Here is a 25,348-nt window from a genome sequence, read left to right on the forward strand (position 1 = left end):
ATATTGGGAGTAACTACTAGTCCATATGGTGTTGTTTCAATGCTAATAATAACAGAAATGACATCCAACCGAGGGAAAAAACAGAAATCACTGGTCAAGTGGCTTTTCTAATAGTTGGAATACACATGTTAAGGAACCAGTCTGTGGCCCAGCTCACCATCTGATAATAGTGGGACTAGTGTGTACCACTCTCAAAGCTCTCCCAAAGATTGTAGCACTACTATATTTGTAAATGCACTTTACTGATATCAGGGAGAAGGATTGGGGGATATAAAGAAATGGTGATTGAAAATGCACTGCCATCCTTGATCAGGAGATGAGCTGTTTTCTATATTATCTATTTCAAAGTCTAAGAGGGAGAGGGAGAGTCCATTCACTGAAGCTCATGGATAAGCGCTTGGGGCACATCCCAGGTACCTCACCCTGTATTACTTTTTTATTTCTTGGGAGGCAACATTTATTATGAGGAAACATTGTTACATCTCTCAAAACTGGCCTATTTTCATGGATGGCATTGTGCAATGAGCATTCCCCAGGAGACTGTGCATTCATAGATTATAAAGCCAGAAGACAGTATTGTTAAAGTTTTGTATGTTTGTTGTGCTCAGAGTGAACATGAGGCATGGGAGCTGTTTACTGGCTACCCAGATAGTATTTTGGGGGATGCAAAAGCTTGTTCTAAATTATAGTATCCACTAACTGCTTAGAATGGATGGTAGAGTTGAATGGAATAGGAAACATGTCAGTACCTGTATATACAAGTTGGTGTTTGCTTTGGTTTTGTTTCCCTGTCCCCCTCTCTTTTGATGGCCAACAAATTGTTTTGTCTTGCTTTAACCAGGGGTAACCCTGAAACAGGGAATATATTGAGGACAGAGGGTGTTTAAACAGACTAATAATTGTATGGCTATCTGAGCATTTCAAGAATCATTTTCAGGAAAAGTAAAGGTAAAAGGCTCTGATCTTCCTGTTTTCAGCTGGACTCTGATAGCTATGTAGAGTGTCATTGGAGTCAGTGGAGCTATAGGTGCAGAGTTTTGACCATGTGGAGTATGTTTGCAGGAGTAGTCCTACAATAAATTTAAGTGAATTAGTCTAAAGAAAAGGTTTAAAAGGGGGAGGGGCAGGAGGTCAAAATTGAAATGTAACATTTTGACCAACCTGAAACAAGAATGTTTTCAGTTAATTATTATTTTTAAGATTTTTGACTTTTCATCCCAGTTTGAGATAGGAATTTTTTTCCAACTCTCAAAAATATTTGAGCAATGGGAAATCCATTTCCCATCTCATCTCTACAAAGGATAGCCAGTGACAACTGGGAACCATTACCCATCATGGGTATCTGGATATAGGCTGTCCTAATAATAAAGCTATGCCCAGAGCTGAAGTTCATACTCTTAGGCAAGAGGTGGGAAGCCTTGGCTACTCTGGAAAATGTTGTTGAGGAATTAGGTGGTCATTTTGTGTGTGTATCTTTTTACAGTGTGTAAAAATCACATTATTTAAGAATTATTGTTGTGCACTTGGATGATAACTTACTTGACTTTTGCATCACATGGTAATAATGGTGGGTTTTTTGGTTTGCTTTTTGAATGAGGAGGGTTTTAACTCTTCAGAAGAGAGACTACATATAAAGGTATCCTAGAAAATAACAAAACAGCTGCAAGGAGGTTACTCATTAGTTTTCAGGTAGTCCTGGAAGGACATATTTTGCTATTTTTAAATCAAGAGAAGTTCTTACACAATGTATACCACTCTTTGTTCTTTAATGAGCTATCCTAATCTCTACTGGAAATAATGGTGTAATAAACAAATAGTTAACGGTTAATGCCTCTTTTACCTGTAAAGGGTTAAGAAGTTCACCTAGCCTAGCTGACACCTGACCAGAGGAACCAATGGGGGAACAAGATGTTTCAAAAGGAAGGAGGGAAGTTTCCTTTGTTTAGTCAGTTTCAGTTTCAGCCGGATTGAAAAAGATCAAGGAACCAGCCTCTTATCAGAGTAGTAAGTTTTAGAAAGGGATAAATGGGTTTATGTTTATTTTCTTTGTAACTTGTCTTGGTACCATTAAGGGAATTATCAAATTTGGGTATTCTTGTGTGTATGAAGATTTTTGCCCAGGGGAATGTCCTCTGGGTTTGGAATCTGTTGCCTGTGAGAGTAGCTGGTATGCTAATCCCTCCCAGAGGGTTTTCTTTTACCTTTCTTTTCTTTAATTAAAAGCCTTTTTCTTAATACCTGATTGATTTTTTCCTTGTTTTTAGATCCAAGGGGGTTGGATCTGGATCCACCAGGAGTTGGTGGGAGAAAGGAGGGGGGATGGTTAATTTCTCCTTGTTTTAAGATCCAAGGGGTTTGGATCTGTGTTAACATAAGAAGATAAAACCATAAGAAAGGCTGTACCGGGTCAGACCAAAGGTCCATCTAGCCCAGTATCTCTCTACCAACAGTGGCCAATGCCAGGTGCCCCTGAGGGAGTGAACCTAACAGGCAATGATCAAGTGATCTCTCCCCTGCCATCCATCTCCATCCTCTGACGAACAGAGGCTAGGGACACCATTCTTACCCATCCTGGCTAATAGCCATTTATGGACTTAGCCACCATGAATTTATCCAGTCCCCTTTTAAACATTGTTATAGTCCTAGCCTTCACAACCTCCTCAGGTAAGGAGTTCCACAAGTTGACTGTGCGATGCGTGAAGAAGAACTTCCTTTTATTTGTTTTAAACCTGCTGCCTATTAATTTCATTTGGTGACCCCTAGTTCTTGTATTATGGGAATAAGTAAATAACTTTTCCTTATCCACTTTCTCAACATCACTCATGATTTTACATACCTCTATCATGTCCCCCCTTAGTCTTCTCTTTTCCAAGCTGAAGAGTCGTAGCCTCTTTAATCTTTCCTCATATGGGACCCTCTCTAAACCCCTAATCATTTTAGTTGCTCTTTTCTGAACCTTTTCTAGTGCTAGAATATCTTTTTTGAGGTGAGGAGACCACATCTGTACACAGTATTCGAGATGTGGGCGTACCATGGACTTATACAAGGGCAATAATATATTCTCAGTCTTATTCTCTATCCCCTTTTTAATGATTCCTAACATCCTGTTTGCTTTTTTAACCACCTCTGCACACTGCGTGGACATCTTTAGAGAACTATCCACGATAACTCCAAGATCTTTTTCCTGACTCGTTGTAGCTAAATTAGCCCCCATCATGTTGTATGTATAGTTGGGGTTATTTTTTCCAATGTGCATTACTTTACATTTATCCACATTAAATTTCATTTGCCATTTTGTTGCCCAATCACTTAGTTTTGTGAGATCTTTTTGAAGTTCTTCACAATCTGCTTTGGTCTTAACTATCTTGAGTAGTTTAGTATCATCTGCAAACTTTGCCACCTCACTGTTTACCCCTTTCTCCAGATCATTTATGAATAAATTGAATAGGATTGGTCCCAGGACTGACCCTTGGGGAACACCACTAGTCACCCCTCTCCATTCTGAGAATTTACCATTAATTCCTACCCTTTGCTCCCTGTCCTTTAACCAGTTCTCAATCCATGAAAGGACCTTTCCTTTTATCCCATGACAGCTTAATTTACGTAAGAGCCTTTGGTGAGGGACCTTGTCAAAGGCTTTCTGGAAATCTAAGTACACTATGACCCCCTTGTCCACATGTTTGTTGACCCCTTCAAAGAACTGTAATAGATTAGTAAGACACGATTTCCCTTTACAGAAACCATGTTGACTATTGCTCAACAGTTTATGTTTTTCTATGTGTCTGACAATTTTATTCTTTACTATTGTTTCAACTAATTTGCCTGGTACCGACGTTAGACTTACCGGTCTGTAATTGCCGGGATCACCCCTAGAGCCCTTTTTAAATATTGGCGTTACATTAGCTAACTTCCAGTCATTGGGTACCGAAGCCGATTTAAAGGACAGGTTACAAACCTTAGTTAATAGTTCCGCAACTTCACATTTGAGTTCTTTCAGAACTCTTGGGTGAATGCCATCTGGTCCTGGTGACTTGTTAATGTTGAGTTTATCAATTAATTCCAAAACCTCCTCTAGTGACACTTCAATCTGTGACAGTTCCTCAGATTTGTCACCTACAAAAGCCCGCTCAGGTTTGGGAATCTCCCTAACATCCTCAGCCGTGAAGACTGAAGCAAAGAATCCATTTAGTTTCTCCGCAATGACTTTATCATCTTTAAGTGCTCCTTTTGTATTTTCATCGTCAAGGGGCCCCACTGGTTGTTTAGCAGGCTTCCTGCTTCTGATGTACTTAAAAAACATTTTGTTATTACCTTTGGAGTTTTTGGCTAGCCGTTCTTCAAACTCCTGTTTGGCTTTTCTTATTACACTCTTGCACTTAAGTTGGCAATGTTTGTGCTCCTTTCTATTTGCCTCACTAGGATTTGACTTCCATTTTTTAAAGGAAGTCTTTTTATCTCTCACTGCTTCTTTTACATGGTTGTTAAGCCACGGTGGCTCTTTTTTAGTTCTTTTACTGTTTTTCTTAATTTGGGGTATACATTGAAGTTGGGCCTCTATTATGGTGTCTTTAAAAAGGGCCCACGCAACTTGCAGGGATTTCACTTTAGTCACTGTACCTTGTAACTTTTGTCTAACTAGCCCCCTCATTTTTGTATAGTTCCCCCTTTTGAAATTAAAGGCCACAGTGTTGGGCAGTTGAGATGTTCTTCCCACCACAGGGATGTTGAATGCTATTGTATTATGATCACTATTTCCAAGCGGTCCTGCTATAGTTACCTCTTGGACCAGCTCCTGCGCTCCACTCAGGATTAAATCTAGAGTCGCCTCTCCCCTTGTGGGTTCCCAGGAAATTGGTGAAGTCTCCCAAGACTACGCAGGGAGGAGAAGGTTTTGGGGGGAACGAGCGTGTTCCAGACACTGAGAAATCTGGATGGTGGCAGCAAGACCAGATCTAAGTTAGTAGTTAAGCTTAGAGCTTCTCATGCAGGTCCCCCACATCTGTACCCTAAAGTTCAGAGTGGGGAAGGAACCTTGACAAATGGGTATTCTTGTATGGACACATTTAAAATAGTCCATTCCATTCTTGCTTTGGGGTTCCTAGATCATAAAATATTAGGCAATTCATATGGAATTTTTTATCTAGAACATAGTGTAAAATTATGAAAGGTTGACAATAATTCTCATTAAATTAGTTGTTGACTGGATAAGCTGTTTTGTGCTTTTATAATGCCTTTCATCTCAAAAGTTCCCAAAACATTTTAGAAATTGATATACAAACTGTATAGGAATAACCACATTGACATGTCCCCTCTACCAGGGTGAAACTGCAAGTCTTTAACGCAAGATAACTGTAGGAGACTGAGTCTACAAATCATTATCCAATTACGTATGCTCTGCGACTGGATCTCTCCCACCTCCCTACTTGGAAAGGAAGAATCAATTGCCTTTTCTCATAATCTGCAGACAGCTCTCTGTAGTCCTGGGCTCCTGTGCTGCAGGAAGGTTAGAGAATTCATGTACCTGGAGGGAAGCGCATAAGTCTTCGACTGCAGAGATTTCATAGAAAAAGTAATATAATCTATTCTATGGTTCTATTATTTTTCTGCTGCATCCCTTATAAGATAGACCCCAAAGGCAATGACAGCCCATAGAGCATGAGAATTACTGCAGGAAGTCCAGAATTGTAGTGGAAGCATAGGGCTTCTATCCAGATGGCCATGTACTCATGGAGTCAGGGGGACTTGCTGGCCAGACTCTTGTTTTTTTTTCCCCTGTGATGGGCAAATCTTACCCCTCCTAGACAGAAGACTGTAGAGGAAATTCCACAAGGGGCATTCTCATGATCTCATGAATGATTCTCATCATTCAGGCCATATCAAACTAAATGGTTAAACAAATGCAGTGTCTGATATGTTAGCTTCACCACCACTGCTTATCAATGGAGTTTTTACATCTATTTAGTGTGTTGATTATCAGGATTTCTTCCCCTAAAAGTACAATCTGTATTGTGCCTTTCTCCCCCACCTTTATCTACAATACAGAAAACCTATGAGCAAAAAAGGATGATACAATAATTTCTTTTTTAATCTGGAACTGAGAGAAAAAAAATTCTTCTTCAGTTCCTTGGCTTCTCTGAATCAGGAAATAATCACTCAGAAAATAAAAGTTCACAGATGAATAAGAAGTACAATTTCCATTCTAATTAAAGTGCTTCTATGCAATTCATATTTAAAGAAAAAGGTATCGTTTGAAATTCTTAGCATTATACAGTTCAATAACATCCACAATTTTATTGATTGGCTGCTAACACTACCTGGACAGAGGGCAGTGTTATTGCAAACCCTTGATTCTCTTAAAGGGCCGCTGCAGTGTGTCCCGTAAGGTGATACACAAGTTCTGGTTCGCACCTGCGACCCTTGACCACAAGTAACTGAACATGTGCTCCATTGGGCCCACTCTTCAACACCAGATTCACCTGTATTCAAGACAACAAACAAACATGAATACTGTCATGAGTATTAATAAAGATTTTTGTTTGCCAAAGTTTACTATGGCGTGCAGGTATAATTTAAAGACAATAAACCAAACTAAAATAAACTTAAAAGTTAATGGAAAGAAAGCAGCTTTGAAAAATGTTCAATGAATAGAAAACAAATACACTTAAAAACGGGAGAAAAACCAATTTGACCACATGGCATCATTTACAGCTTCCTTAGAACTACTGTCTTTGAACATTCCAGAAACAACACTGCCCTTGGCACACCAAAACAACAGAAAAAGTCTAGTTTTTCATAGCTAAAAATGATTTATTTTTGACTGATTATATTTAGCACTCCAAAATGAAGGCTAGATGATAGTTTTTAAGGAATGATGACAGCAGAGTCAAATTTTAAAAACAAAACAAAACAAAAGTATTGAACTCCCTTTGAGTGAGATAAGCATTTGAGAGAAGATTCCTGACCCTCTGATTTTACCCATAAACAAAAAAGAATCTTTCAGAACTTTACTGTAGCTACGCAGACTATTAAGCTGAATGGTGGGCTAAGAACTCTGACTTAATATTTCATCATAGTTCTTCATTACTAGACTTTGATATGGGGATGAGCTAAACTGTTTGCTGCTTTAGACACTGTTACTGCATACAGTAATTACAGCTATTTTCAATGGAGTTATATAGTCAGAACTTAATAGAACAAATAATTGACAGTGAATAACTTAGCCAACAAATATATCTGCTATTTCCGCTCACAGAATATGTTTAAGGAATTGCAATATCTTCAAATGCATTTGTTATTTAAAAATATCTGACTTTTTTTTATTCTATGGCTTATCACCAAATGCAAGATTCTCCTACTCTTTCTCATAATGTGTACTACCTTAGTCTTTGAGCAATCATACTGAAATGAATAGGATTACTTAGCACAAGGTACTACCCAATATGAGCATCAGTGACAAAATCGGGTCTGATTTGTGAAGATTTGCTATGTGAGCTGAGTCAGTTTGTTGTTAGTGATGAAATCTACTACATGGTATTACTTCTGTTCCCTGGCCTGATGCATGCAGAAACATTCTGGTATGACTACTTGGGCAAGGGTGTTTAAAATTCATTTTCACTTGTGTCTCTGAAATTCTTTATCTGAAGGCATTCATGCTAGGAAAATACAGAAAGGGTATGAACCTGGCTGAAGCAAATTCATTGAACAATCTCTGTAAGTAATCATGGAATCATATTCACCTAGCTTCATTACAGTCATTGTAAAATACAATGCCATGGGCCTTATCAGGCCATTGATTTTAAACCTAAGTCCCTTCTGAAACAAACTGGAACTTATATTTAAAAATCAATGTCATTCTATGATCTTTTATCTTGAAGTAATTATTAAAAATTAAAAATCCTGTTTGCATCCCTGTATCTTTATCTATTCTTCCAAGGTTTTGCCCACAGCAGCAATCACGAAATCTCTGCAGCCAGGAAGACTCAGATAGTGTCTTCCTCGAGTACTGTAAATACCATATAGTGATTTGTCCAGAAAACATGCTCTTGTAGCAGGGCATCCTGCCTGCTCCTTTCTCTCCACAAAGCAAGCCCATCACTTTTGCCGCATGTCTCGTCTCCACTACTCCATTAAACAGGAATTGTAAGGATATTCAAAGCCTCCCAGAAACCAAGCACAGCACAAGGTGCCACTTATTCAGTATCAAGCCAGAACACTTTATAATTAAAACATACAAATCCTCTAGCCTTTCATAAAATTGTAGAACATTGCAAAAACATCTATGAACAATGACAATTGCTTAAGGTTTATTAAGGTGTGAAAGCTCGCAAAATGAGAATCTTGCAAGCTTTACACTCATTTGTTACAAGGAGCAAGTAGAAAATTAAGCATTTTATTGTTTAATAATCTCTCGTCTGTCATTTATGATTTTGATTAGGCTGTTACATGACTTGCGTTGAGATCAGAGGAAGTAATGTAGTAGGTATGACTATTCTATAGGCAACCAGTAACTGTCATAGTTAGTATTATCCAATATACACTATAGTCCCTGTGAAGAATGTAGTAAAAGAACTTATTGTAGTAGCATCTGCACTTCTATTCCAGGCAAATCCTTCATTTTAGTTTCTTTCTTTTCCTACAGCTTTGACACTTGACTTTGCCTTTGTAAAAGTGCTTTAGATGAAAGGTCAAACAGCACAAAAAGTCAAAGCAATGCTTCTCAATTTGTTCCTCATTATGTAAAACAGTCTTATATAGTGAATGCAAATTACCCATTATCCCACACAGACCTGGTGACAGTGCACTGCTATTAAAATGCAGAATGCAGTATTAAAAATTAAAACTATTGGCTAACTTATACAGGATAAAGTTGTTTTTAACCTTCACAATGTAATGGACAAAAGTAGTAGCTTAGTATTAAGGAATGTGATTGTATTTAGTGAGTTTTAAGATGAAAAGAGCTTACTGAAAGCCTTGAAGAATCTACGTACCATACAACAGTGTATCTTGGCTCCCAATCCAGAAAACACTTAAGCATGTGCTGAATTTTAAGCATGTGAGTAGTCCCTTTGAAGGCAATGGGACTACTTAGATGTTCAGAGTTTTGCACATGCGTAAGTGCTTGTTGGATCGAAGCCCTAAGAAGTAACATGACATTTCATGCACAAGGAATAGCAATTTTTGTGAGATTAGAAAATATAAAGAACAGATTTGTCTCACAAAATATTCCATTCCTTTTGCAGAATCATATTACTTTTTACTAAACCTTGCTCAAAGAAACAGGATATATTTGATATTTTTCAGAGGGGGGGAGACACATTATGTAATTGCTAGCAAAATATGTGCTTTATATTTTCAAATATATTAAAAGTTTTCTAGATTAAGCCTAGGTTTTGACTATCTGCCTAATCCCAGATTGCACTTCTTGGTTTTTTGTTTGTTTGTTTTCCTTCTGAATATTACAAAAAAGGACTATGTTTTGTTTTCTTTTTAGCTGTTAGTTACTTTATACCTACCATGTTAAACCTATGATCTCAAATTAAGTGGTAACAAACTAACAATCCTTCCTTTTCCTGAGTTGCTAGACCTGTAGGAGAAAATTCTGTCTGGAATGTCTCACTGATCTGTGAAACACTTACCTGCATTTATATATTCTAAATCCCATAATATCTAAAGAAAGGATAATTTCAGGAACACAAAAATAACAAATATAAGATAATTAAATTATGAAAGTATTTATTTGAAATTTTTTATGTTGTACACAGATACACATACAAACACTTTCTTTTAGTACTGAATATTAGGCCTGACACTCTATTGGTGTCAAAGGAATTGGATCCAGTCTTCTCAAAACAGTATTGAACATTTCTCATATTTTTCCAGCACAATATGCGTTTCCTAGAATGCAATTTGTACTTCTGCTGTGTCTTTGCCCTTTCATTGCATGAAAATGGTATGCTTACAGTTTAACTATAGTTATTTTTCATTATTCTTTATTAGATAAAAAATAATTAGACTAAAATAACAAGAAATTATATATACCAAAAGAAATCTATATGATTTCCATTTTCAAACTCCACTAGTTTTCTTAGTGTATGAGTAAATCTATGAAGTATGTTAGAAAATCCCTGTGGTTCTGTTTAAGAAGATATCACATTAGTTTTATCACAAGAAAATAAATACATTACAGTGAAAAGATGAAATGATCACTACAAAGGAAAATCAAAATGAAAAGATGAAAATTAGTAGCACTGTTCTAAAAAAGAACACAGTATTATTTAAAATGAGTTCTCTACAGTATGCAAAAGATATGTCCATAGAATTAGGCATGTGAATTTGTATGCTCTGCACACACATCACTCATGCTTTCAAAACAGGAACTTGGAAACCAAGCCTGTATAATTCTGAACTTCCATATCCCACTTCGTTGTCACCATATTTCCAGAGTAGAGGATATTGGTGGTCCATTTGAAATGCAGTTCTCTAAAAACCATAGAAAATGCACTGCAAATGGATGTATAGTTACTGTTCAGTAGTAGGTTTACAGTTAATTTATATAAAATGCTAAAACAGTTTCTGAATTTTTTTAGGGTAATTATAAGAAATCAAGAAACAGCATTAAATCAAAAGGGTTAGTCTAAGTAATAAGAAACTGACATCATCAGTCTGAAATACATATGTAAGTAATAAGCTCCCACTGTACCTAAACAAAAACTGTATGAAACTGAGGAACTTCTGAGATAATTTCTCCATTTATGTCTGACATATAACTGCAGACATCTTTCAGTATTGTCGGTTGGGTTCATGCATAAAAGCAATCCCAGGTACTGGTGGGAGGGCAGCACCTTTTGTCTTCTAAAATCTTTATAAAAACGGATCACTATCGATTTTTATACATTTATGTTTACATTACTTACTATACAACTTCTGAAAATCTGTTAAAAGTGTAAAGCACTCTATATCTAAGAAAGTCAACGTGCAACTTAACTAAATGCAATTATAGCTCATTTACTAAAATGAATATTAAACTTGAAGCATTATGTAGGAAAGATGCAGACAGTCTTCTAGGTTAGTATCTATGGAATATGGTGTAAATTTGTGTCAAATCCATACAATGCTTATGTGGCACAAGGTTTCTGATGCAGTAATTTATTAGAATGCAGTAAAGTGGGCACATCAAAGAGTCAGCATATACCAACTGTTACAACACAGTGGTATCTGAGATGCACTGTAATTAACCTATAATTAGAACAGGACAGGACTTCAGTATCTTAGGACCTGATCCATCCTTTACTGAAGTCTATGGGAGCCTTTCTTTTGACCTCAAAGGGAGCTGGATTGGATCCACAGATACTATTGCATGTTAATTGTTGGTAAATGCTGATTTTTAGAGACAAGAGCAGGGTGTAGATTCTTTATGTAATATTTTGGTATCTTTATCCAAAGATAGTGCAGTTGTTAAAATAAATTTCGAAAATACACCTCTACCTCGATATAATGCTGTCCTCGGGAGCCAAAAAATCTTACTGTGTTATAGGTGAAACCACGTTATACCGAACTTGCTTTGATCCGCCGGAGAGCGCAGCCCCACCCCCCCAGAGCGCAGCTTTACTGCGTTATATCTGAATTCGTGTTATATCGGGTTGTGTTATATCGGGGTAGAGGTGTATGTCTTAGATGTAAAACTGTTAGATACTTTGCACGTCTAATTCATACCTATTTATATATTTAACAATTATGAATCCGGAACCTAGAGAATATAGTATTATGTTGGGGCAAGGACACTAAGTGCTGAATATATGCACATTAAAGTCTCCTAATAATTAATTAATATGATAAATGTCCAAAGCAGGGATTAGATTTCAGTTGTTCTATTTCTATTAAAATTCTAACACACTTCCTTAACATTTTTTTTTAAACGCTGATATATGGTCACTGTAAACTACAGTTAATCTCAAAACTGGACTATGTCTTTCATGCGTAAGCCTGCTTTAATTATTAATAAACTCATGTTCATATTAAATCATTCAGTATCCACATTCACAGTGCATGTTTTTTATATGTTCTACCTAATTCTCAGCTACTTTATTTATGGACTTTAACTGGTGGAAAAATAAATAAATAAATGGTTCAAAAATATCAGCTTCGAAAACTGACAGGTATGCAGTAAAAGATTATGGAACATGCAGTGGCTTTGCTAAAATTAACAACAGTAAATAGAAAAATGTAACTAATGTATTACCAGTTTGTGCCATAAATTTAGCAGCATCAGCTTGTTCCTGAGGGACCCTTTTCTCATGAACAGATCGAGGTCGCTGACTTTTAATTGTATGATCTCCCATCATTCCAAATTCTAAAGACAGAATAAAGGTTTATGAAAGCTTGTGTGTAGACATTTCTCAAAGGTACATACTGTCTCATGCAATATGTTCCTAAACATACCTGGACATTGCTGGTAAAGTTCAAATGACCATGGCAATTATCAGCTTATTTTGCTATACTCATCTTTTAAAAACTATACTTAAATTCACGTTTGCAAAACTTTAAACATGACTTTATTGTAAGAAACAATAAAAACATTCAATGTAGTGACACTTGTACTATAATTCAGCTGCATGTTACAAGACAAAAACAATTATTCAAATGGAGACATTATATTCTATTTTAAACCAGTGCAAACCACACCAGAAAATTACCACCACAATGTTCATTATTGCTGTTCTGTGACACAGCCCAGTTCCTTGTGCAGAAAGCTCCCATTCCTGCACTCATCCTTCAGACTGATGGACTGGCAAGCAGCTTTCCATGAGAATGGTGCCAATGCCACATAATAAAATGGCCACAAACTGCTTATTATACAGACTTCAACAACAGTCGTGTTTGTTCCCTTCATTGCTTTGGAAAACACTCTATGAGTATGTCTACACTGCAGCTAGGAGTGTGCCTCCCAGCACAGGTAAACAGATGCCAGCACCGCTCCAGCTAGCACACTCAAAATAGCAGTGTGGATACTGTGGCACAGGCTAGCCACCTGAGCATAGACTCCGGGAGCCTGTACTCCGGCAGCTAGCCTGTCCTGCCACCCGTATTGCAACATCTGCACTGCTATTTTGAGTGCACCTGGTTGTGGTAGGCAGACATGGGCTAGGTCTACTCCAGTTAGAGTGAGTCTGTCTACCTGGCTTGGAAGCACGTTCCCAGCTGCAGTGTAGACATACCCTGTGAGGTCCAGAGCTATATTTTGCCATCAATTTTTAAACAGAACTTCCCATTTATTTCAAAGGGGACATCTGCATAACAATCAGTGGGATAACATGGGCTTCAGTGCTGAAGCCAACAGTTCATGATTTTTAATCCCAAAGCTGCCACTAGTTCCCTCTCTGGCTTTGGACAAATTCATTCATCCAGTGCTCCCTCTGTGATTGCATGTGCCCTGTAAGTGATATTTCTGCCTCTGGAACATGTCCCCCTCTTTTCATCACAGGTGTATAGAAAAGCCTTCTGCTCTCAGATATTCTACACTCAAGCCCAGTGGGGGTTGGGAGGCAAGGGGCATAGGCAGGTGATCCATGAGGCAAGAAGGCAATTCTCTCTACTGAAATGTGAGAATGTGTCTGAAAGTCTTGCATCCGAAGAAGTGGGTATTCACCCACGAGAGCTCATGCTGCAAAACGTCTGTTAGTCTATAAGGTGCCACAGGATTCTTTGCTGCTTCTCTGAAACTCTGGAAGTTTAAAAATTCAGAGTTGCTTCTCTGAAGGCAGGTTACTTGCAGAGAGAGAGAACAGAAACCTAAGTCTCTTCATCTATAAAATGGGAGAGATGATAATACTTACTTTCCTGCCCCAAAAGGTGTGGGTGAGGCTTTTACAGAGTTAATGTCTGTAAAACACCACATATGAGCTAAATGCTATTATAAAACAGATTATTTTACTATAATTTTAAAAAAAATCTCATTCTCATACCAAGACTGTCTCAACTTTTAGCGTTAGGAAAATATTAATAAATCACAATCATACAATTTCAACAGCCAATCAGCAGAGAGGATGGGTATTTTTTGGCCTTTTCTAATAATTGTCAAGATAGCATTTCAAAATCAGTATTTGTCTCTGTAAATATTCTTTTATTAGCTTCTTTTAAATTAAAAATGTAACTATTTATTTGAGAGTAACAGCATATTTTGCATTCTAAAGAGAATATTTGAAACATATAATTAATAAAATATTTTGTGAATTATATATGATATGCTAAAAGCTAGAAATATTTATTACAGATAATTAAATTATTTAACATATATTTTAAATTCCCCCCAATTTAAGGAAGGGCACCTTGATCATTCACTTTGTGATTTTATATTTTCTAATATAAATTAACAATGGGATCTTTATTAAAACAATTTGGGGAGATGTAGTCTGGATGTCCATTTAAACTGAAATAAACAGTGTGATCTGAAGATTATCTGGAGAGAGATGTTTGCTTCTTGAGCACCACCCATGTATTGAGCGATACTGGCACCATGCTTGCAGAATGCTGCTTACCCATATTTCAACCTGCCAAATGAGTGCAACAATGGGAATCCTTTGCCAGAAGAAGGCATTCCAGAGGCATACAGGGAAATGGTAATGCTTTGGCCTTAGTCCTGCAAAATGTTGAGCACCATTCAGAGTTTCAAGTACAGATTTCTCAGCACCTCCAGGAGTTGTTGCTCAGCATCTAGCAGAATTAAGCCCTAATGAAGAGATCAGAGAACTTTAAGGAGAACAGGCTTCAGTTTTGTCTTTGTTACACCAGCATTACACTGGTATAACTGCATTCATGTCAATGGAGATATTGATGGCCAGGAACGGCAACAGAGAAAAAAAACACTTTATACAGACGGGAGTCATCTAATTTTATCCAAACCTCTCTCTTTTTCCCCAATAAACAGCAAACTTTCCTTTTAATTTACAGATGAATGCACATTAGCTAGTTTTTAACTTATCTATCCACAGTACGTTGTGTATTTATAGTGCACCAGTCATGCTCAGTAGTATCTCTTGTAACTAATATACAATATTTTCTGTATATATTTTGTCAAATATACCACAGGAGTTATGTAGTTATGTTGAGGTACTTAACAACATACTGCACACGAACAACATACGTAGTGAGCTTTGCAAGCAGTGCATTCCTGGCCCACGAGGTGAGGACTTGTGTCACTTATAACTTCCTGTGTGTTCATAAAGGTCCCCTTCCATTCCCTAGCACTGTTGTCTTGCACACTTGGGCTGGGTCTGCATGGTAGCACGGTTTACCCAAATAACATGGGATCCTGGAGATGTAGCAGGCTCAGCAAGGATAGCAAAGTTTAACTAAACTTGGATCACCCCTGTTAGAAAGCCATAGGTGGTTAAACTACTTTCTCACAATAGAGGAGCACTCTATTGTTTGTCTGCAGGATCAGGCTTTTGGGGGAGCATGGAGTGGTATATTTGAAATCTTGTGTCAATAACAGTGTTCTCAATTTAGTTGGTGTTGGTTCTGCTCTGAGCAGGGGGTTGGACTGGATGGCCTCCTGATATCCCTTCCAACCCTGATATTCTATGATTCTATGAAGTGTATTGTACTAATATCAATGAGAACTTAAAAGGCAACAATTGCCTCACTAAAACTCAGATTTCTCATAAGAAAATCAGGGACAAGTACATTTTCTTAGTGGGATCAAAAGTGTTTATGTGTATATCTATATATATCTGAAATGTCTATGTATATATTACAATCATGTATTTTAAATAAGAGCTTGTTAAACATTTTGTTTTGCCAAAAGTTCCCCTAGAAGTACAAAAAAAATACTAACTAAAATAACATGGTTTCCCTTCATTTCTAGTTCCCATCTAATTATAAGTATATAACTTTTAATACTTTCTGTGTTGCTAAAATATTACCAAATCTCACCTTAGCTTGAGGGAGCTGTTTGTGGGGAAATGGGAATAGTGATAGAGTAGTACCACATTGCTAGACATTGTCTGGCACAGAGGTATCCTACAGTTACAGGCTGAGATGGTTCCACACAGAATGCTGCAATATGTTTCCGGTGCTTTTAATTGCATTTCTGAGCAAGGGAAGTTTGCTCACTTTTGCTATTCTTGGCTAAGTCTTGTTGCTATGCGGGAACATATGTCTCCTAGCCCAGAGACCATGAATCTTTGGGGATATGGGTTTCTGACAAGCTCTTCAGCTGGATATACCTCCTAATGTTCTCAAGTGTAATGGAGAGATCCTTTCCTGCTCTGACCATATGTCATAATTTATTAATGTGAATTAAAATACTGCATTAAACCATTGCCTTGAATCATAAACAAGGCTTTCTCTCACCCCGGAGGACAGATATATCACCAGGTCCAAAGCCCACTGAAGTTAATGAGAATCTTTCTGCTGCCTGTAACTAGCTCTGGATTAAACCCATGCTGTATAAACCACCCAAAAAGCTTTGACATTTTGCACTATAATGGTAATATACTTCCATGTTCTGTCTGGAACCAATCCCATACAGAAACGCCTCCACAATCTACAAATACAGGAGCGGAAATTGTGTTTGTTGAAGACTGTGAATAGACCATTGCCAGGTCAGGAAATGTATATGTATAAACATATAGATCACATCTACTAAACCCTAGGCCACAACATAGCATAACATGCTCCAGGCTCCTGTTGTAGAGGTTCTAAAGGAATAGCCACTCTACACGTATTTCACACTGCTGGCATTAGCTTTTTCATGTGCATTGGAATTTAAGTACCTCCCAGCAATGTGATGTCATCTCAGTTACAAGTGAAAAGGCCAGGAATTAGCTCGGTTTTAGCCACATCAAATCCAGATCCATCAATCTGGATGTGGCTTGATAATTTTCTTTCATTTATAACTCCAAAGTGTGATAACATGGTCCCATGACTTTTGATAGCGAAAAATTATAACAGCAGCTTTTGAATATGGGAAAGCTTCAGAGCAGGTGTTAACTTTAACATTGTTTATCTGCAGCCTCATTGTCATTACCTTTACTTTTCATGATATGTTATGGGAGTTTTTATTCCTATTTAGTAATCTTTTTATTTCATATTTTTAAGTGAGAAGCTAAAATCTTGACGTCAGTGTAGGCATTTATAGGAGAGGTGCCATGTGCTCTCTGTAGGAACAAAGAAGAAAACATCTGTTAATAGTACAAAAATGCAAAGAAGGAAAACTGTGCAATACAAAACTAGATAACAGCTTTGCAAAATTCTACTCACCAATGGCTAGTATTTTCCTTCTGACTGGTGGATAATATATCATGAAATTTTTTTTCTATCATCATCAAAATTAAGGTATAGTACAGCCAAGTAGATTTTATGCCTGGGCTGTTTAGGCAGTTTTGCAAGCAGGCTACACATACATCTGGGAGATCAGATGACACAACAAATCACTTGAGCTTTGCGCTCATGATTTCCACTACGTCATTAGAACCCCAGAATATAGATTTATTTCTCACTGTTATCTGTGTGCTACTCTCTACATAATATGCATCATGGAATTGTTAAATGGACAGCTCACAAAAGAAAATATGGCATTGTTCGACATAAAAGCTGTGACTCCAGTATGAAAGATCTGCTGAGCTGGAAAAGTGATGCAGAGAAGTCTAGTGTTACTTTTTTAGAACCTCATCCTGTGAGGTGCTAAAGCATCCCCAATTCTCACTGAACTCAAGTGAAAGTAAAGGGTACGCAGCAAATCGCAAGAAGTGATCAGCACTTCACAAATAAGCGACTCTTGACAATCTGTCATTTTGTTTTCTCGGCCATGGCATTCTCCTGTGCCCTCCAGGGTATTGTATCACCCTTATGTTATTTCTTCATGATCCCAAAATGTAAATAGTGCAATTACTCTTTCCTCCTTAGTATGGACTAAAGGCCAAATCCTAAAGTTCTTGCTGCCAGGAGCTTACATGTATTAACTTTCTACAAAACCTACCTTCAAATTCTATGCACAAGCATCTTAGTATGCATCCCACACCAGCATAAATATGGTCCTACACAGAAGGTGCACAAAATAACTGCAAAATGGGATGTGGGGTGGAGAAATGTGGAAGGAGCCAGGATAAAAAGCCATATTGCACCACGAACTTTCCAGCAAAACAACTCATTTATTTCTAGAACTCTGCACGGATACAACATTTTTATCCGCGTCTGATCTGCGATCTCTAAACATGGTCCACAGATATCCGTGGACATAATGGGGATATCCACAGATTTTCTGGGCTCTATTTATTTCAGTAGATTCAGTCTATTTCAGGCTGCAAGAAGCTTTGAAAAGGTTTGCGCACATTTTCTTCTTCCGTAGCCCCTTATCCAGACTCTGCCATAACTAAAGTAGGTACAGCATTCAGCATTTGCAGGTTTGGGCGTGGGATTAATCTTTGCAACGTGTGTTTCTAATCACACCCACGGCTGGTCAGTACAAAAAAATTTTTCTTGTCACTAGATGGCAGGATGTGTATTTATTTACACAGCAAAGTTTTGCAATAAATTGGAGAATTGTAGCTCTTTCCACTGCTTTTTTTGTTACAAAATGACTTACAGGTCTTGCTAAAGCAAAATCCCCATTAATTTCAAAGGGTTTTTTCCTAAATAGGGCCTGAGTAAAATCTCTAGAGCACCATTCCTCACTTCCACTCCATAGCATTGAAGTTCCACTGGAACCAGGCTGTCAGGGATTCATATCATGGCTTCCCTTGGGAACACCATGAAAGAGGATTTCCCCACCATGGCATGCAGGCTGAAATAATAAATAAATAAATAAATAATGAAATAATAATATAATAATAATTAATAATAAATGAAGTAATAGACCCCTAAGCTGTAATGGAGTTCTGTGGGAATCTCTGTTTAACCAGTGAGGGGACAATATTTGTCTCCCGCATGCCACCACCCAATGCTTCTGCACTTCACAAGTAGACCCTGCCTCCTCCCTGTACAGGTCTGGACTCAATAAAGAGTCTTCTGTGGCCTCTCAAGAAAAGTGGAGAATGGTACCATGGAGGTATTAATCCCTTCTTTCTCATCGGAGCAGTGACAGCCACACAAGGAAGGCACCTTTCAGGCACATAACATCGCTAGCCCAATCTGGATCTGAATAAGGGTCTTTAGGATTTGGCTTAATATATACACACTCACATTGTGGACCAGCCAGTGTCATTTTTTTTTTCAGAAGGTCACAGCACAGATGTCTTACCTATCCTCCTGGAGGTAAGCAAGGCTTCTGATGTTATCAGTATGCATATCACTGGTCCCAAATGACTCTTTAGCCAGCCCCACATTCTCACATGCAACAATATATACCTTCCTCTACTAACAGAGATGGGAAAGCTGTCGTTAGGATTTTATTTATTCATTCACTTTTTCATATTTTACTTTAAAAACTGAATTTAATATTCATTAAATAGATTTACATTGACAGTATCGGAGACTGACCACTATTTTTATCCAGAACACAAGGTTCTCTGCACTAGTCTGCCAGTGTGCCTTGACTCTGACCTGGAGGGACTCAATTTAGGGCTAGCTATTCAATCCATTGTGGGGGGGTTTTGCTACCAGTGGTGGTGGTATTTATTTTTGTGATGCTTCCTTTATTTTCAAAGAGTTAAATGTTAAATAGAATAAGTTCTGTCACTAAAGGGTAAAGTTAGATCTGGATTGTGAAGGCAGACTCTGCTGGGTTGTTTTTATGGACATAATGGGACAAAGATACCTTATGATTCATGTCTACACAAAGAGGACCTTAATGATAGTGAAAATCTGGACTGTGGGCACTTTTAGAATACTTCCCTTAAGTCCGACACCAAATAAAATTTACAGTTAGATGAACACTTACAATCAGATTGCTATCTTTAGCATTCAGTGCTATAATATTTTTATGTTATAAATATAATGATCAGAAATGGGAAGCCAATGTCCGTTAAGACATGACCTAACTTCATGTAAAGGATTCTCAGAAACTGTTAATTTAGCTGACACAGTTATATCATCTCTTCTAATTTACAAAATAGCCTAGACAAACCTGAAGAAGAGCTCTTTGCAGCTCAAAAGTTTGTCTTTTTCAGCAACAGAAGTTGGCCCAATAAACGATATTATATAACCCACCTTGGGACCAATGTGGCTATAACAACACTGCAAACAAAATATCCTAGAGTTACTCTGAACTAAGATATCAGAAGTTAGAAATATTAAAACCTGAAAAGACAAAAAGGGTACAAGTTTAAAAAATACCTAAGTCCCATTTCAAAGTTGACTTAGGCACTTACGTTCCTAAGTACCACTGATGTTCACATCTATTTTTGAACATGAAACTTAGGTCCTTAAGACACCAGGAAATTTTTTAAATTTTATACAATCTTTTCACAGATGTTAAAAACAAAGCACCTTATGTAAAGTTTGCATGCAATAGGAAGTTATTACTGAAACCTATTCACAAAGTGTTTGGATATTTTTTCAGTTATAACAAACTTAAATGATAAGGTGTATTTTATATTTTGTGTATTATACGGCACCTTCACTTTAAGGAATGTCAGGATGGTACATGTACCAGTATTTTTGACAATCAATATGCCCGCATTTGCATTAAGGATATATATCATTTTCTCTATGCATTCCTCTAGTCTGGAAATTTTATTCTCAGTTCCATACATTGTGCTTAACTCCTTCAACTCTGGTTAGCATTACTGTAATTGGATGTGTGCTACCAAAATTGCGTGGTTTGATTTCAGATACACACTCATATTTTGATATCAGAATACAACTTCATATTTTGATCAGGAAAAAAAACCTGTATTAAAAATGTATAAATAATTAGAGATCACAACAAGACCTTTAATCTTGCTCCTCAGATAAAGAGACAGATACACAGACCTTCATAAAATTATTCAAAAAAAGGAATAATTATATGGGGTATGCATTCATCATACATCAGTAGCTGGTTCAAGAACTTGTATACCTCAAATTGCATGGTGAACCCATTAGCTCTAACAACCATTGCTGGATTAATACTACTACTCTTGCCACTGCAGGTTCATTAAGAAATGAAATATTGCTGAATTATAGAACAAAGTATTGTATAGATCCTGGTGAACCAGATAGTCTCAAGACATGGCCACCTCATGAGATATCACAATGTATCAGTGAAATAGAACAATTAAGTGCTAAGTCTGAGAGGATGGGAAGAGGGAGAAACAAGAGATATCACTGATTAAGTACAGCGATAGCTTTTATTAGTTCCCAATTTTATTATGGTAAAACACAAAAATAACCAGAGACAGATCTAATGTAAGCCAAAAGCAACTTGTAATAGCATGTGTAGCAATAGAAGTACCTTGTAAGAAAGAAGTTTCCCCATGCTTTAATTTATATTAGGGCTGTCGATTAACCACAGTTAACTCATGCTATTAACTCAAAAAAATTAATCGTAATAATCACAGTTTTAATTGCACTGTTAAACAATAGAATACCAATTGAAATTTATTAAATATTTTGAATGTTTTTCTGCATTTTCATATATATTGTATTGTGTGTTGTAATTGAAATCAAAGTGTATATTATTTTTATTATAAATATTTGCACTGTAAAAATGATAAAAAATAGTATTTTTCAATTCACCTCATACAAGTACTGTAGTGCAATCTCTTTGTCGTGAAAGTGAAACCTACAAATGTAGGGTTTTTTTGTTACATAACTGCACACAAAAACAAAACAATGTAAAACTTCAGAGCCTACAAGTCCACTCAGTCCTACTTCTTGTTCAGCCAATTGCTAAGATGAACAAGTTTGTTTACATTTACAGGAGATAATGCTGCCCTCTTCTTATTTACAATGACACCCTAAAGTGAGAACAGGCATTTGCATGACACTTTTGTATAAGGCATTGCAAGGTATTTACATGCCAGATATGCTAATCATTCGTATGCCTCTTCACGCTTTGGCCATCATTCCAGAGGACATGCTTCCATGCTGATTACACTCATTAAAAAATAATGCATTAATTAAATTTGTGACTGAATTCCTTGGGGGAGAATTGTATGTCCTCTGCTCTGTTTTACCTGCATTCTGCCATATATTTCATGTAATAGCAGTCTTGGATGACATGTTGTTCATTTTAAGAACACTTTCACTGCAGATTTGACAAAATGCAAAGAAGGTACCAATGTGAGATTTCTAAAGATAGCAACGCTCCAATGTGGAAACTACAGAACCCAAACCATCACAATAGAAAAACTACCTTCTGCTGGTTGCATCTGACTCAGATGAGGAAAGTGAATATGCGTTGGTCTGCACTGCTTTGGATCTTATCAAACAGAACCCATCATCAGCATGGACGCATGTCCCCTGGAAGGGTGGTTGAAGCATGAATGAACATATGAATCTTTAGCGCATCTGGCATGTAAATATCTTGCAATGCTGGTTACAACAGAGCTATGTGAATGCCTATTTTCACTTACAAGTGACATTGTAAACAAGAAGTGTGCAGCATTACCTCCTGCAATTGTAAACAAACTTGTTTGTCTGAGTGATTGGCTGAACAAGAAGTAGGACAGAGTGGACTTGTTGGCTCTAAAGTTTTACATTGTTTTATTTTTAATGCAGTTTTTTTGTACATAATTCTACATTTGTAAGTTCATCTTCCATAATAAAGAGAATGCACTACAGTACTTTTATTAGGTGAATTGAAAAATACTATTTCTTTTGTTTTTTACATCATAAATATTTGTAATAAAAATAAATATAAAGTGAGCACTGCACACTTTGTATTCTGTATTGTAATTGAAATCAATATATTTGAAAATGTAGAAAACATCCAAAAATATTTAAATAAATGGTATTCTATTGTTTAACATAGCGATTAAATCTCATGATTAATAGCGATTAATTTTTTTGTCTGATTAATCATCATTAACTTTTTAAATCTCTTGACAGCCCTAGATTTTACATATTCTTAATTCAGCATTATAAAGATCAACTGGTATATACATCATAGCTCATTTTAGTAGTGGTTTATAACTTTGGAGGGCCCATTTGCTTTTTCTGAAAGTTTTTCTTTTCTCAACAGTAATTAGTAATGATCCCTCCATCTTCTCATTCTCTCTATAAGTGACCGCATGTGCACATACACACATACATCCATAACATTCTTACTTCATAACCTCTCTCTTCTGGCCAGGAAGGGCTGAATAAGAGTAGACTGACAAAGAAGCTCAGCATAGAAGCTGAGCAAATATTTTTTTATTTATGTCAGAATGTTCTCAATAAAAAACTGAATTTGCTTCAAGTTGTGTTTGTACCTCTCATGTGTTTGCTGTACACAAATAGTCTAACACCTGGGTCACCTGGAATGTTCTCAGAAAAATTGCATTCAAGCAAACATAATGGAACATTTAAGGTAAGAAAATATTGAATTGATAAATATGATTCTCTGGAGACCTAATTGTATGGGTTACCATGTTGCATGAATTATCCAATCAGAGATCAAAATTAAAACTATGCAACAAATGTCTAGTCAAAACTACCAACCCCTGATGTATTTTGAAAATCAAACACTCACAATAAAATGTTGATCAATGATTACTAGATTAATGTTTTTCAAAGAGAATTCAACAAATAACTTCAAATAGTGAATTCATTTTCGATAAAACCATAAGTTGGTAGCTAAAATTTCACAAACAGAAATACAAGCTAAATTCACTATAGAAATAATGCACTATGAATTAGTTCCTCAGTTCCACTCACATGCTAAGTAACCAAAAAAAGCCAGAGTTGAAACACACAAGGTTCCATTTCCCAGAAGCAGCACTACACTCTGTGGCACTTCTATTTTCTGCTAGCTCAGAAGCAGAACATGTTATGAAACTGAGCCCTGACCTGACACATGCAAACCAAGGCTAATCATCATGAGTTGGCTCTGAGAACAAATTAAGAAAAAAAATCCTTCTGGACATTTGCTATTTCAGACTGAGTTCAATCATATCCACAGAGGAAATAAAGTAGTTATAAAAAATCATGTTTATAAAATAATTTATTTGTAAATGAAAATACAATTTGGGTTAAAAAAGTAGCAATTTGCTTGACATATTGGTGTTAAATTCCACTACAAACCATGCAAGTGACCCCAGGATTCAAAATAAATGTTTGATTAGTTTTAATACCGTGTTTCTAACTGCTGCTGCAGCAGGCCTCCTAAGACTGAATGAACTCGTATGCATTGAGTCATAAGGTATTACATCCTCAGAGACAGCTGCTTGCTTCCCAGGATCATTACAGAGCACATCCACATAAGACATGGATATATGAATGGCCTCATTCCAACATATGTATAATATTTCTAAAAATCTTAAGGAAAGTCTGGGTGAATATGAGCTAATTTTGGGAAATAGGTTGCTGCCACATGGCAGCAATGTATGAAGTTTAGGCCACAGAAAAGGTGTTTCCATGCCTGCCCTCCACTTAATCTGCAAATTTTGAATATTAGAAACTCCCAAAGGACATAAAGAGGTAATTTTTTATATAACAGATGCCTTCTAAAAAAACTACCCAAAAACTAAATGCAAGCAGCCCCCATGTTTGTAATAATAATTAGCACTTATAAAGCACTTTACTTATCCAATATGTTTCACAACTATTTACTAATAAATTTTCACCTCACTGATTATTCCCATCAGTAGAGTAGACAAGTATTATTTTCTCTACCCTACTCCCTCTCCCCATTTTTTTAACTTCCAGGAAAACAGATACAAACGGCTTAATTTCACTTATGCCAGTCAAATGAAAAGAAATTGAAGTCAATGGAATTACACCAGTGTAAAATTTATGTAAGTGAAAGCAGAATCAGACCAGAAAGGTTAATCCAGGATTCATCCAGTGGCACACAGTGACTCAAAAGGTTGAGCCAGAATTATAACTCGGGAGGGTCTGGCTCCTAACCCCATGCTCTGTCCATCAAACCATGTTGCCTCTCATTTATATCCACAAATGTACATCTATCTTTTACATCTAGAATTTTTGAAACCTTATAGCTTGTCCAAATGGTGTTCCATTGAACCCCCATGCCTGCAGAGGTAAGGGCTAGATTTGCTGCTTAGTAAAGGGCAAATATTATTATATTCTAAGTAAAAGACTAACCAGGGGAAAATATTTTAGTGCTGTTGCCCATTTACTATTTTCATTATTATGCCAATGTTTAATGTAGTCATCTGCATATATATTTCAATACTGCATGTATGTATAGATGATTTTTATAATTCCATGAGAGAGTCACTTGGCATTCAGGGGAAGGGCCTTTCAAATTATTTGGAAATCTCAG

General features: G+C 36.8%; 1 protein-coding gene across 10 annotated transcripts in view; it reads right to left on the reverse strand.

The window, feature by feature from the left end:
• ADGRB3 (adhesion G protein-coupled receptor B3) overlaps positions 1–25,348 on the reverse strand; it is a 626,613-nt gene that overhangs the window by 349,247 nt on the left and 252,018 nt on the right. For 9 of the 10 annotated variants that reach the window (XM_039531243.1, XM_039531244.1, XM_039531245.1 and 6 more), the window contains 2 exons: positions 12,239–12,349; positions 6,315–6,476 (listed from right to left, as the gene is read on the reverse strand). In XM_039531243.1, the coding sequence (XP_039387177.1) occupies positions 6,315–6,476; positions 12,239–12,349 (273 nt within the window). Of the gene's footprint in view, positions 1–6,314; positions 6,477–12,238; positions 12,350–17,026; positions 17,162–25,348 lie in introns of those variants that run through there. The other variant, XM_039531248.1, reaches the window with a different exon arrangement.

This window comes from Mauremys reevesii, linkage group 3 (genome assembly GCF_016161935.1).
Source record: "Mauremys reevesii isolate NIE-2019 linkage group 3, ASM1616193v1, whole genome shotgun sequence".
NCBI lineage: Eukaryota > Metazoa > Chordata > Testudines > Geoemydidae > Mauremys > Mauremys reevesii.